Source organism: Eumetopias jubatus, unplaced genomic scaffold, assembly GCF_037043125.1.
Source record: "Eumetopias jubatus isolate StellerSeaLion01/CBP00866 unplaced genomic scaffold, mEumJub1_p1.0 scaffold_16, whole genome shotgun sequence".
NCBI classification, from domain to species: domain Eukaryota; kingdom Metazoa; phylum Chordata; class Mammalia; order Carnivora; family Otariidae; genus Eumetopias; species Eumetopias jubatus.
Window position 1 is genome coordinate 13225632 of NW_028274822.1, and position 13468 is coordinate 13239099.

The 13468-nt window shown below is 41.1% G+C and overlaps 1 protein-coding gene across 4 annotated transcripts; it reads right to left on the reverse strand.

Annotated features, from left to right (window-relative positions):
• Positions 1-494: 494 nt before the first annotated feature.
• LOC114208930 (serpin B13) lies at positions 495-10306 on the reverse strand. 4 transcript variants are annotated; one of them, XM_028103005.2, is made up of 8 exons: positions 10198-10306; positions 8787-8968; positions 8234-8290; positions 4940-5068; positions 4432-4549; positions 2880-3022; positions 2515-2670; positions 495-899 (listed from the first exon to the last, which is right to left on the reverse strand). In XM_028103005.2, the coding sequence occupies exons 1-8, from the start codon at positions 10304-10306 to the stop codon at positions 495-497; spliced, it is 1299 nt and encodes a 432-aa protein (XP_027958806.2). The 4 variants fall into 4 exon arrangements, with proteins under 4 accessions (XP_027958806.2, XP_027958807.2, XP_027958808.2 ...); XM_028103006.2 differs by lacking the exon at positions 10198-10306 and adding an exon at positions 6858-6878 and having other exon boundaries at positions 8222-8290; positions 8787-8951; XM_028103007.2 differs by lacking the exon at positions 10198-10306 and having other exon boundaries at positions 4940-5059; positions 8222-8290; positions 8787-8951.
• Positions 10307-13468: the final 3162 nt, after the last annotated feature.

A 13468-nucleotide genomic window follows, 5' to 3' on the forward strand; every position in this document is an offset into this window, starting at 1 on the left:
TTTGTTCTGACTTTAAGCTTTAATTTATGTTTTGCTAATGTGCGTCTAAATTTTGTGCAGTTGGCCACACTCTCTTCTGAGAAAGAAAAACATAACATGTGAATTGAGTAAATTACTGTTTTATTTTATTTGTGTATTATGTCACACTATTAGAACTAGAGCAACTCCCAGAAACACTAATCTATAGTCTTTACTGAAGAGTCCGTTTCTTGCCATCAGTGCACAAAACTACAAGAAGTTGATTTACTTTCAGAAGAAATCAACAGGAGATTACTAATGAGCCTTGATTTAACTCACTTTATATGTGGCACAAACAAAAGGACATTTCACTTTGAAGGAGAATTATAAACACAACACCCCCTATTACCGTCATTAAATCATCGATTTTGATGGTAAGATTGGAATGCAAGCAAGTAAAACAATTTTTTTTCAAAGGCTGGGCTCTTTCCATAGTCTTAATAATACTCCAACACTGGTTTTCTGCAATGACTATCCTAAGGAGAAGAAAATCTACCAAAGAAGAGGATGCTGTTGGACTCCTGGTGCTTGATGAAGAACAGGAAAGGGTGATTGCAGTGAAAATGTTCACAACCCGGGGCTGAGGTGAGGGCAAAGCCCACACTGGTGGCTGCCGAAGACTCAGTGCCTTCCTCGGTTACCACCACGAAGGACCTGTGCAGGAACTTGTGCGCATGCAGCCTGGAGGGTGAGGGCAGCCCGGGAGAGTCAGCTCTGCACACGCTGAAGGCTTCTCCCATCCCCATGGCCGCCAAGACAGCCTCCAGATCGTAACCGTCCTCCACTTCCAACCGCGGCAAGTGCAAAGTCACGTTCCTTTCTTCCATGTGCCCTGGGCTCGTCCACTCTATTAGTTTTTCTGGAGTTATTTGACCTATAACCTATTAAGAAAGAAAAGGAGGGGAAGGCGGCATGGTTAGCAATACAAAGTTGAAACACTGTAACACTGATTTGTATCAATTAGAAAATATTTATTTTAATAATGAATAAAAGTAGAAATTTTATTTCACTAGACTCTTGTCTTTATATAGCAGGCACTTGTCTTTTACTTCTTTATTTAAATTATCTGTGTATATGGGAAAACTCAATAGTATTAAATGAATCTTTAAAGATGAGAAATAAGCTCTTATTCTATCCATCTAATACATACCATTTTTTACTATTCCCCTATAGTCTTTTATGAATATGTGATATATAATTTATATATATTAAGTTGTATATTTATATGAATTATATATAATTAAAATGCTATAATTTATATTATATAATATATATATTTACATAGTTGCAGTCACAGTGAATGTCCATGTTACTTGTTTTAATGTAAACTTTTTCACAAGTCTGTATCTCTCCTGAATATCTTCAAACCGATAGATAATAAGTCCATCGAGCTGATAAATTTTGCCAAATATTCATCCATTCACTTTACAGTCATCTCGTGGTATCCAGCATGATAGATGCTGATAGATAATGTGGATCCCAAAATAACAATTACGATGATGATGATGAATTTCAAACTAGGTATCCTAGTGTATTTAATGCAGAAATCATTGATTTCACTCAGAAAGGCAATTTTTTTCTTTTGAATTATTTCTCTAAGGCAATCTCCACAACTGGGATTTGGGGGTCAGAGTATGAATACTCTTAAAGCTTTCACACATATCGCCATTTTGCTGTCCCAAAGTTTCCCAACGTATAATGCTACTAGAGATGATTCACAGCAGCAGAACACAATCTAGTATTATAATAATATAGTATCTATCATTTACTGAGTACTTCCATGTACTGGATCCATTCTAGGAGATATCTTAGTCTAAGTTTAAATCAAAGGGACTAAGTCAAGGGGTTCAAGATTAAAGGTCTTATGGATTTGGGATGATTATTATGTGTCAGTGCAGGTTCATCCTTGCTTAAAAAAAAAAAAAAATTACCATTCTGGTAAGTGATGTTGATTATGAGGGAAGGTGTGTATGTGTAGGGCCAGGGGATACATGGGAAATCTCTGTACCTTTCTCTCAATTTTGCTGTAAACCTAAAACTGCTCCAAAAAAAAAAAAATAAAATCTTTAAAAAGAAATTAAAGGCCCAAGAAAGAAATTCAGGAGGTCTAATAGCCTGCTGAACAGGATGCAAAATTTGCTGTATGTGCAAATGCAATTTTCTGGGAAAAAGAAATAGAGATCAACCATAGAGATCATACCGTTTCTCAGAATGGTGGCTGATCTTTAGAACTCCCATATGACATTAAATGTTCATTTTAGCTCATCCCCAAATATTTTAGTTATTGGTTGTTTTCAATAAACTTGATATCATCTAATGTTCCTCTTTAGACATCCATCTATAGCTGCTGCACAGAACGAGAAGTATTTTCTGCTTGGCACTGCCAGACACCAGCTCCCTAACAGAAGCCCTGTTTCCAGGCATACCCAGAAACAAGCTTTGGGATGCAGAGCCTCAGGAAATGAAAGCAAGATGGGGGGAGATGCAAGGTTTTACCTTCTCCAGACCATCTATGTCATTGGGCAGCAACACAAACATGCTTAGATCGTTGTTCTTATATGGAATCCCCAGGATTTGGGCTTGCAAGTCCTCCAGGAAAGTGAAGCTAAAGGAATGGCACTGTGTCATCATTGGCACAGATTTGCTTGTACTCTGCAACAAAGTACCAGAGCATGCCATGTCAAAAGAGGCATAAGACAACCAAGTTAGCTCACCAAAGTAATTAGCTCCACACAAAATAATGCTAAAGATTAGAGCCTCAAAGTCAACTTTGCTATCTACCATGGACATTTGCTCAAATATGACTTTAGATTTTACATTCCATGTGTAATCACATCACATAAATAAATTAAGGACCATACCTTATTCAGCCAAAATTCCTCCTCCTTGGTATTTTCTTTCTTAAATTCCCTGTCCCATTGCCCTTTAAAATAAACTATGTTCACCAGCACCAGCTTGGTGAAGCTGTTTAGAGAATCATCTGGAAACAGGTCCTTGATTTTTTCTGCAAACGAACAACAACAACAAAATTGGCCCATCTTCAAAACCACAAGTGCTATGCATGGCAGATATGATGCAGATGGACTTGACTCATCATTAAAAACTCAGCCAGGTCAGCACCTGAATGCCTTGCCGACAAAAGGTTTGCTGGCAGAATCGTAGGGAGGTTCTCACTTTGCCCATCGCCTATTTATCCCATTGGATAAATTGAGGTGTGATGGTTAAGAGTTCAAGCACTGAGATCAGATTGCCTCTGTGAGCATCCAGTTTTGCCTCTTACGGGTTGAGGAATCTCGGGCAAGTTATTTAAGCTTGCTGTGCCTCAGTTTCCAAATCTGTAAAACAGGAATAAAACCTGCCTCATAGACTTATTGCAAGGAGTAGATGACTTAATATGTATAAAACACTTATAATGTTACCTGGCTCAAAAGAAGCATTCAGTAAGTGTTAGCTGTTATTATTTTTACCCATTTGATATAGTTACCACCCAAAACTTAGTGATTTTTATATTATCGGAAAAGGAGCTAATGTTTTTGTCTCTGGGTTTAGCCTATCCCACACTGAATACTGCCTTCAATCAGCCCTTTGATAGGCCCTCTTTTTTCCTGCTCTTCCAAATTTTATTTCATTTTTTGGACTAAGTACGAAGACCAAAAAATGCACTGTGAAATAATAATGTCTTCCTGACAAGTGGAATTTAAAAAAAATTATTTCTGAAACTCTAACACTAAAGTATCAGCTTTTGCTCCCCAAAGCATATTTCCATATTAATAGTCCTGTCTGGTATTTCCTGTGCGTTTGCCTCCTACTAAGGGATAAGGAGGGAGGATGAAGTGAGGGCTCTGTCAAGTTCTCTGCTGTGGATGGGGCTGAAAGTTGTAATCACCCCTGCATGACACTCGAGTGGAGATGAAGCCTGGGCAGCCCCAGCTGTATGTAGTAAAGCAGGTCTTAATGGGAGGAGACTGAATGTTTCTCACTTGACAAAGAGAAAGGAACCACTGTGACATTTCCACTTATGGACCCAGACTCAGAAAGGAAGGATCTGATATAAAGGAAAAGATGTGAACCCAACAGAGACATTAGTCCAGTTTTAGGAGCCTCAAAGATATCGCAAACCACAGTCATGTGCAAGTCAGTCTCCACTATGTTTTTCCACGAAGTTGGCTTCCTGTGGTCCCTCTCTGGTGCCCCTTGGCTCTCTACCATTTGCTGAGACCATTCCACCATCTGTAGTGTCTTTTCCCACTCCTCATGCCCAGTGCTGCCCTCTAACCCTGAAAACTTTATCTCAGGTCCACACCCCCCAAAAGCTTGTGCACCCTGGTCCCACATGCAGTGTCAAGCTCAGGTCTTCTCTCAGAGCAGGTACTCAAGAAGTGTTTTGTGTTAAATGACCGATCCATACTCTACCATTTGTTTGGCTCTCGACCCAGGAATTAATCTTCTTTCGACTTTCATCTGCTGCGTTTACAAAATCAACAGGTTCCAGAGAAGCATGGTAATATTTTTCCACAAAATCTAAGTATTTCTTTAGAAGGAACAGAGAAGGAATAGAAAAAGGATGAAAATTCAATCTATCCGTTTCCTACATCTCTAAATAAATGTGTATCTACATTAAGATGACTAACACTGTTAGCAGGGAATTTTAGGACCTGGGCAAATCACTTTGAGTACTTCCATGCACATTTTTTGCAGGTGCGATAGGGTTAAGGCAAAACTCGGAATTAAACCACCAAAATTAAAAAGAAGCTCCCAAAGGTCTGGATGTCTGGAGGACAGGCAGGGTAACACACCCTGTGATGCGGGCTGAGCCAGAGAGTCAGCTTAGGCAGCATGCCTCCAGGACCCACAGTCCTAAAAGGGCCTTTGGCCATTCATGAATACCACTCACAGATGTGGTGGACTCAGCAAAACTTACTTGAAGGAAGAGGTATGTCTTTTCTCCAAATAGCCTGTTGGCTATTTTTAGTTCATAATCATTAGTGGGTTTGCCTATCTCATCCAAAACCTCTTGGAATTGGTGATGTATCTCTTCTGTCTTGTCAATCTTCAAAATCAAAACAAGATATGTGTTTTATATATATATATATATAAATATATATAATGTGCTGTATTCTTACAATAAAGTAAGCTTAAGAAAAGAAAATGTTATTAGGAAAATCATAAGGAAGAGAAAATACATTTACAGTACTGTGTTCTATTTATCCAAAGAAAATCCTCATCTAAGTGGACCTGTGCCATTCAACCCCATGTTACTCAAGTGTCAACTGCGCATGAATATCAATGACTGGGGATTTCAAGGCCAGTGGGGTCAGGTCCCACTCTCTCTGTACAACAGTATGAAATGGGCCAATGTACACTGCTAAGTGGAATAGTTATTGGTATAATCCCTTTGGCAAACAATTTAATATTTAATGAAGTCAAACATACATAAGCCCTACCTCCCAGATATATACTATAGACAAGTAATGTCCCATAGAAATGTAATGCATGTGAACCACATATATATAATCTTAAATTTTCTAGTAACTACATTCTTAAAAGTAAAAAGAAATAGATGAAATCAAATTTAATATTATATTTTACCAAACCAAATCTATCTAAAACATCATTTTAATATAACTATAATACATAACTATATATTAAGTATTATAAATCATTTCAAAAATAATATATAAAAATTAACAAGATATTTTACATCTGTGACATTAAAAAAAATGTATATTCAGCTTCTTTCTCCAATTCCTAACAGAGCTCGTAAGCCTTGTAATTTCCTGAGTGATAGGGGTACCAGGAGCATCTTTTGTTTTAATATTTGCTCTTTGATCCCAGTTCCTAACACAGAACTCCTAAATCCCTTGGAATTTCCTGGTATAGGAGCATCTTTTGTTCTAATGAAACAACTCTTGGTGGGATCCTGAACAGCTTCAAGGTGGGGGCTGGTCTCCGGAAAAGACCAAACCATAATTAGAAGCTTAGAATTTTCAGCCCCATCTCCCATCCTCCAGGGAAAGGAGAGGGGCTGGAGATAGAGCTAATAGTTGATAATGCCTATATGATAAAGCTTTCATAAAATTCCCTGAACTACAGTGTTTAACGAGCTTCTGGGTTGGTGAACACATCCATGTGCTGGGGGGTTGGTGCACTCCAAAGTCCACAGTGACAGAAGCTCTTGCTCTTGGGACAATTTGGGACCTCACCCTATATATCTCTTCATCTGGCTGTTCATTTGCATCCTTTACAGTAAAGTAGTGTTTCCCTGAGTTCTGTGGGCCATTATAGCAAATTATCAAAACTAAGTAGGAGGTAATGGGATCCTCTGATTTGTAGCCAAGCTGGACAGAAGTGTGGGTGATCTGGGAACTCACTTCCTTGCAATTGGCATCTGAAGTAGGGCAAGTCTCATGGAATGGAGCCCTTAATGTTTGGGGTCTGCTCGGACTCCAGGCAGTTAATGTCACAATTGTTTAACATGAGGGGAAAAAACCCACATTTGGTGTCGGAAGTGTTGTGAGTAGTAAAGCAGTTTTCCTTCAACAAATCTTGAAATCATCAAGACCTCATACTAAAATCTTGAAATTCAGTTTTTAAAAGCAAGGTTCAGAATACTCTGAATTCATGTGATAATCAAATGTACATCTGGCTTGTCTTTGGGCAGCTCATTCTACTCATCTGTTTTCTCATCAATTAAGAAAGGAGATGAGGGGCACCTGGGTGGCTCAGTCGGTTAAGCAGCCGCCTTCGGCTCAGGTCATGATCCCAGGGTCCTGAGATTGAGTCCCACGTCAGGTTCCCTGCTCAGCGGAGAGCCTGCTTCTCCCTCTCCCTCTGCCTGCCTCTCTGCCTACTTGTGCTCTCTATCTCTCTGTCAAATAAACAAATAAAATCTTAAAAAAAGAGAGAGAGATTAGAGTAGATGGCCTCCAAGACAGTCCCCAGTCCTAATATTCTTTCAGTCAGTAATTCCATTCTTTTTTGTACCTCTGTGACTCACAGAAAAGTCCTGAGGTATGGACAGAGTTGCTATGCAGAGCCATACAGGTTGTGTCCTGCACAAAGCTGAAATTCAACCCTCATCCCCATCACCAAGCCAGGAGTGGGCACCTGTCCAAAGGGGTGTCCTTTTTTCTAATTCCCACAAAGATTCTGTACAGGCTACTATGCTTGGGAGGGAGAAAGCTCTGAAAGCAATTGTGCTCCTTGACTGAGTGGACAGTGGAGGAGCTGTCTGACCCAATTCTATTGTACAAACTTCATAAGGAAGCCTGACTCTCCACATACACCGCTGACCCAACCAGACAGCCTGGCCATGTGGGATTGTGAAATGAACAGCTCGTATTGCTGGGTGATTGGAGCCATGATTTTATGAGCGTCTGGGACTGAGCTATGACTACTGTCAGGCAGATGTGCCCCTCCTGAGAGTTCTAACCATCTCCAGATGCTAGCCCTGACCCATGAACTTCCCCACATTTGAGCAGATTGTCCTTTATGTAAGGGATACTACAACCCTAGAGCTGGAAGAGACCCTAAGAAGTCAGTGGTCCTGTGCTAATATATTTTTAAAATAAAATATCAGGAAGGGGGCTTAAAATAAAAATAGAACATAGTAATAGTATTGCCTACTACCACCGCCGTTATTACTGGGTGAGTCACCAATGTGTTCCAGATGCCCCACTGGACACTTCATGGAGGCTCAAAGAAAATAACTTGCCCAAAGTCGCATGGCTGTTAAGTGACTGAGTCAGGATTTGAACTCAAATCTGTTTAACTCCTAAACCCATTCACTCTGCCACAGGGACTTTGCAGTCCATGGGCACTTACATCAGAGTGGTCAATGTGCTTTAAAGTTAAAGTCTTCTCAGGGCATATAGGAGGCTCAGTCGGTTGAGCGTCTGACCCTTGGTTTCAGCTCGGGTCATGATCTCAGAATCCTGAGATCATGCCCCGCTTGCGGGGTTCTTTCTTTCCCTCTCCCTCTCCCCTGGCTCGTGCTCTCTCTCCCCTTCTCTAAAGTAAATAAATACATTTTTTTTGAAAAGTCTCCTCTTAATATTAAGGGTTTATTATTATATAATACTAGCAACCCTCCTTGGCTGCAGGGATTGCAATTGCCTAAAAATAAGTATGAACTATTAACTCTCCTACACATTTTCCCAGGGAGCCCACGTCAACAAAGCAGCCATCCTGAAGGTTGCAACACCTGTCTCCTCACCATTTTTTCCTCGGTCTTGATTCTTGAGCTCTCTGCATCTTTTTCAGAGAAAAGCTTCTGGAAGGGACAGAAAATAGTGTGGTTGTGGTCAGAATAGAGAAACCCTCACACAGAATCAGTAAAATGCTTAAGAAATCTCAGTGGTAAACAGGTAACATGTCTCTCCTTTGCAAAATCACACAAAGGTCTCAACTGCCCATTGATCTCACCTACAGTGGTTTAGCCATTCATGTATTGATCTTTGATGTGTCATTTATAGCCTCTTAGGGATTTCACAACTTCTTCCAGTAGGTTCTGTTCTTCATGCTTTATCTTTAATTATGAGGTTAATGACTTTGGACAAGGCTGCTCAGCCCCCGCTCAAAGGAATTTCAAGCACCAAGAAGCAGATGGCATGGCGATATTTGGAAAATGAGGAGGACGTACCTGACAGATCTGAAATTCCTCTGTGTCTTCATACACATTCTCTGTTTCCCAGCCCCATTTCAAGGTAATGCTGGAGGGCAGCCCCCAGAGATGAGCCCATGCTGGACAGCAACAGGAGGCTCCTTACCTTCTGTAACTGGACCGCGGTGGCTCCTCGGGCCTCCAGGACGAGCATGCCAATGGCAGCTGAAATGCCCACGGGGGAAAAGAAGATGTTGCCATCATGCATTTTATTCAGCTTTTGGAAGAGATTAAACCCAAACTGAGTGTATGCTGCACCAGGTGAATCCATGAAGATTCCAGCAAGATCTAGAACAACAACAACAATCAAAACCAAACGAGAACATTTCACTTGTTTGAATTGCTTTATGTCACAGGAGCCCTTCTGCTTCTCTTCCTCTCCCTGCATTGATTCAGAAAATAGAGATTTTCACCCTCCCAGGGAAAACTCACTGCTGTCTGCTTCTCCCCCTTCTCTTGGCCTTCTCTGGACAGAAGATGTGAATCAATCCAGCAGCATACAGTGTTTCTGTTCTCATTTCCCCAGGCAGTGGGGTTAATGCCTAAATGGTTTCCTTCTCTCTTGTTCTCTGCCAGAGCCTGCCTATATCTGCACTCTGCCTCCTGCTGTGCCAATCTCTGCGCCCACCTCCCCGCCACCCCCTCCGGCAGGCCCAGCCCTTGCCTGTTCCTGTCTAGCTGTCCAGCTGCTGGCCCATGATCAGGCCAGTGGAAGGCCTAGGAATCCCTGCTGACCTCAGGTCCAAGCAGTGTTCTCCAATCCAGCCTTAAAATAATAAAGCCAACAGCTGCTCCTTCTCTGATACTTTCTATTTCTCAAGATCTCGTGCAGAGAGTGGCAGGATACATTAATTCTCTTAAACCCCGATCCCTAACTGCATGAAAATTTGACTCTGGGCTGAATTTTCCCTGAAGGGCAAAGATATGTCTCTTTGCCATGGATTATTAAGTAGGGGCGAGAGTGTTTTCTTTTCTATACTTCTCTATATTGTTTCAGGCTCATACCATGAGTTCATGTTACTTTTGTTATCTCACACAAAAAGAAATAATTTTTAAGAGCAATTAATATTTACCAAAATAAGCTAAGACACATTTTATATTTTCCTCCCCAGCAGCTATGTTATAACTAGTTTATAAAGGTTTCCAGAAAAATCCTAAAACAAGAATGAGATTAATTAATGCAGAATAAAATTTTCTGCAAGCCTAAATACTTTGAAGGGGTTTGGCCATCAAGGGCCCATCCCTGCTAAGGCATTCTACATCTGCTGTTAAAACTTCCATTTCAACCCCAAGTTGCCTTGCAGGGATTCCTTGCAAGTTAACTGAGAAATAAAATGAATCAAATTACTGTCAAACAAGATGATGATACATTGTCACTACATGGCTGTGTAGGCTCTGTATTAAATAAAACCAGCCCAACAAAAACTATGCATAACAAAAGTACTTCTTTCAAATAAACAAACATCAGTGTTCTTAAAAAACAGAAGTCTTAAGTTGAAGCCGAAGAAAGAACTTACCTGGTTTTTGGAGAGACGGAGGTGGCTGAGCAAAGAACCAGGAAGCATGTGTAACATGAGTTGTTGAGATCTTTAATTTATAGCGCTCTCTCCGCCTCTCCCTAGTCATTATCGTTGCATTTCCAGTGAAACAACCTTTGGTTTCTCAATGACTATTTCCCTAATAAAAATTAACATGCAAGGTTTTTGACAAAACTGAGGATTGGGTTTCCTATTTCTTCCACTCATGGCCATGAAGTTATGCACTTGTTGTCAGTAATTGTTCTGTGAACTCAAAAAGGGTGCACCTTACGACATAGAGGAATAGAGTTTAAATTCTAACTTCTCCAAAATCCCTTACAAAGGATTTTGGAGGCCCAAGCATAAAGAGACAAAAATCAACCAGACAGGAAAATAAGACTTGAGGAGCTCAACCCAGGACCCAAATGGCTGAGTCAAATGAATTTTGACCCAGTGGAGAGACTGTGAAAGGTCTTCATCCTCAATGATCTTGAGGATCCTCTGGAAAGAATTGTTCAGAACACTGTTTCTCCATCTTAGATACAAACAAAAACGATGCCCAGACAACTTAAGCAAGCATTTTCTAGGATAAGAATCAGACATCAGAATTTTTATCACCCCAGGTGATTATGATGTGCAGCCAAGGTTGGAAATCACTGGCTTATAGGCTGACGAAGATCTGATTTAATGAATACTTTACTTACCATGGATGTGCAGGGTTGTGTCCTGACAAGCCCAGTCTCTGCAATAAAGTAAACTTAGCAGTTGCATTATTTTGAGATGTCAAATGCAAAGAAGAATGAAAGAAAACTATCTTGCTAGAAAAGAAGCAGAAAAAGTAGTGAGACACACACACACACACACACACACACACACACCCCACTCTTGTTCTCAAGCATTCTTTCCATGAATTATGAAGTCCCTCATTTTAGTTGACTCTGTAAACATTTGGTGAATGTCTACTATGTACCAAACACTGGGCTAAGGACCAATAATTCATAAACATCCAACAAGCTCACTGATTTCAGGAAAACAACACTATTTTAAAAAAAAACTCAATAAGAAATACATCTCCAAATTCCAGTTTGTCCTGCTAATCCTGAGGCATCCCTACCATCTCTACTGGTCCATTAAAGAAGCAGTACTTGCTACTAGGTATTTATCCAAAGGATACAAACATAGTAATTTGAAGGGACATAGGCACCCCAATGTTTATGGCAACGATGTCCACAATTACCAAAGTATGGAAAGAGCCCAGATGTCCATAGACAGATGAATGGATAAATAAGATGTGGTGTATATGTACAATGGAATATTACTCAGCCATCAAAAAGAACGTTGCCGTTTGCAACAGTGTGGATGGAACTAGAGGGTAATATGCTAAGCGAAATAAGTCAATCAGAGAAAGACAAATCCCATATAATTTCACTCATATGTAGAATTTAACGAATAAAACAGATGAACAAAGGAGAAGGGAAGGAAAAATAAGAGGAAAACAGAGTGGGAGGCAAACTATAGAGACTCTTAACTATAGAGAACAAACTGAGGGTTCCTGGAGGGGAGGCTTGTGGGGGGGGGTGAGGTATCTGGGTGATGGGCATTAAGGAGGGCACCTGATGTAATGAGCACTGAGTGTTATATGCAACTGATGAATCACTGAATTCTACCTCTGAAACTAATTATACACTATATGTTAGTTAAACTGAATTGAAATAAAAAAATAAAGAGCGCTTGGATTATTCTCAGCTTTAGTCTTGCGTAAAGGGTGTGAAAATTTGTCATCATTGCCAAGAAACAAATCTTAGAAGGGCATCTTAGCTCTTCCCTCTCACCTGCAAGTCTGCCTAAGGAAGCAGCTCAGTGGTGAACCTTTTAGGGGCACGGGTAATGTATGTGCCAGTCTCAACACTTACAGTTTGCCTTCTGTTTTTTAATATTCTGATTACAGCTCTTTAAGCAACTCAAAACAGTAGTTAATTAATTTTACTTTCTCATTGTCACTGAGAGATACACCAATGGGGTAAGATTTGGAAAGAATCAGCACTTGGTTATGGACTTAATCCTGGATGCCCTTGAAATGAAGATTTTCTTTAAAATGGTATGAAATCTCTGAGTTGTCAATAATGCTCTATGTTTGAACATCCCTATCAGTATATGTCTTCTAATTCCTTTCTCTGTGACCCTAGACCCCCTGTTCTATGGTCCGGCTACCTCCACAAGCCCTCCGCTTTTTCCTAAGGCATTTCCTCTACCAGGCATTTTCACAGGGAGGCCTGGCTTTCCCCTGAGGACCACACATCCCACAGTCTTCCCTGGGACAACCACTCACATCTCGGGATCAGGAAGCAAGGTCCCCATGCCTAGTGTCCTGCTCTAGCACCTTCCGAAGACTTTCTTCCTTCAATCACCTTCAGTGTTCCCTTTAGACACTTACCCCTTCTTTCCCCAACCACATCTTCCCCCCAGCCACAACTGTGCACATGCAAGTTCTTCCTGTCTGCTCCAACCCCACCACCCCTCTGTATATCTTCACAGTCCATGCTGGCAGCATCTCCCACTTTCCTGACCCTCCCCTTCCCTCTCCTCTGTGATCCACATACATGGTCACACTTTGGGTGTCGTCACCACCAGGAACTGCTCCTACTGGAAATTACTGGACCCCGAAACTCCCCCCTCTGGTTATAGATTCTCATTCTTGTTCTTCCTAAACCTAATCTTCAATGTCATCACAGCCTCCAATCATTGGACCCCTCCCTAACCTTCTGTCTCATCAGCCCCTTCCTCCTAGTATCAAAACAGTCCCAAAGGTAGAAAATAACACTGATAATTAGAAACCATAAAAGTGGTTCCAATGCTTCTGAGTGAGGACATGAAAATAATGAAGCCCTGAGCCAGAGTACTCGGGGGTTCCCCACCCATCCCAAGTTTTGGCACAACCTCTGCACATCTGTGACTGATACTGGCATGTGACACTTTTCTTCCCCAAGCCTATAATGTAATGGTTGCTGCTGGGTCCCAACCAGATTCCCTTTGCTAGCCAGTACTTCTGTCACCCAGCTGATGTTCAGCTGACAATTCAAATGGGAGCCATGCAGCACACCACTCCCGGCCCAGGCACACCTCAGCTGTGACTCACTGGCATAATGATATAAAAGGACGGGACAGCCCCCTTGCATCAAGACAGGACTGATTTTGTAGTGTAATTTGTCCTCCAGAGCTTCAGCCACATGATCAGAGTGAATCCAATCTCTAGCTGAGACCACATGATTGA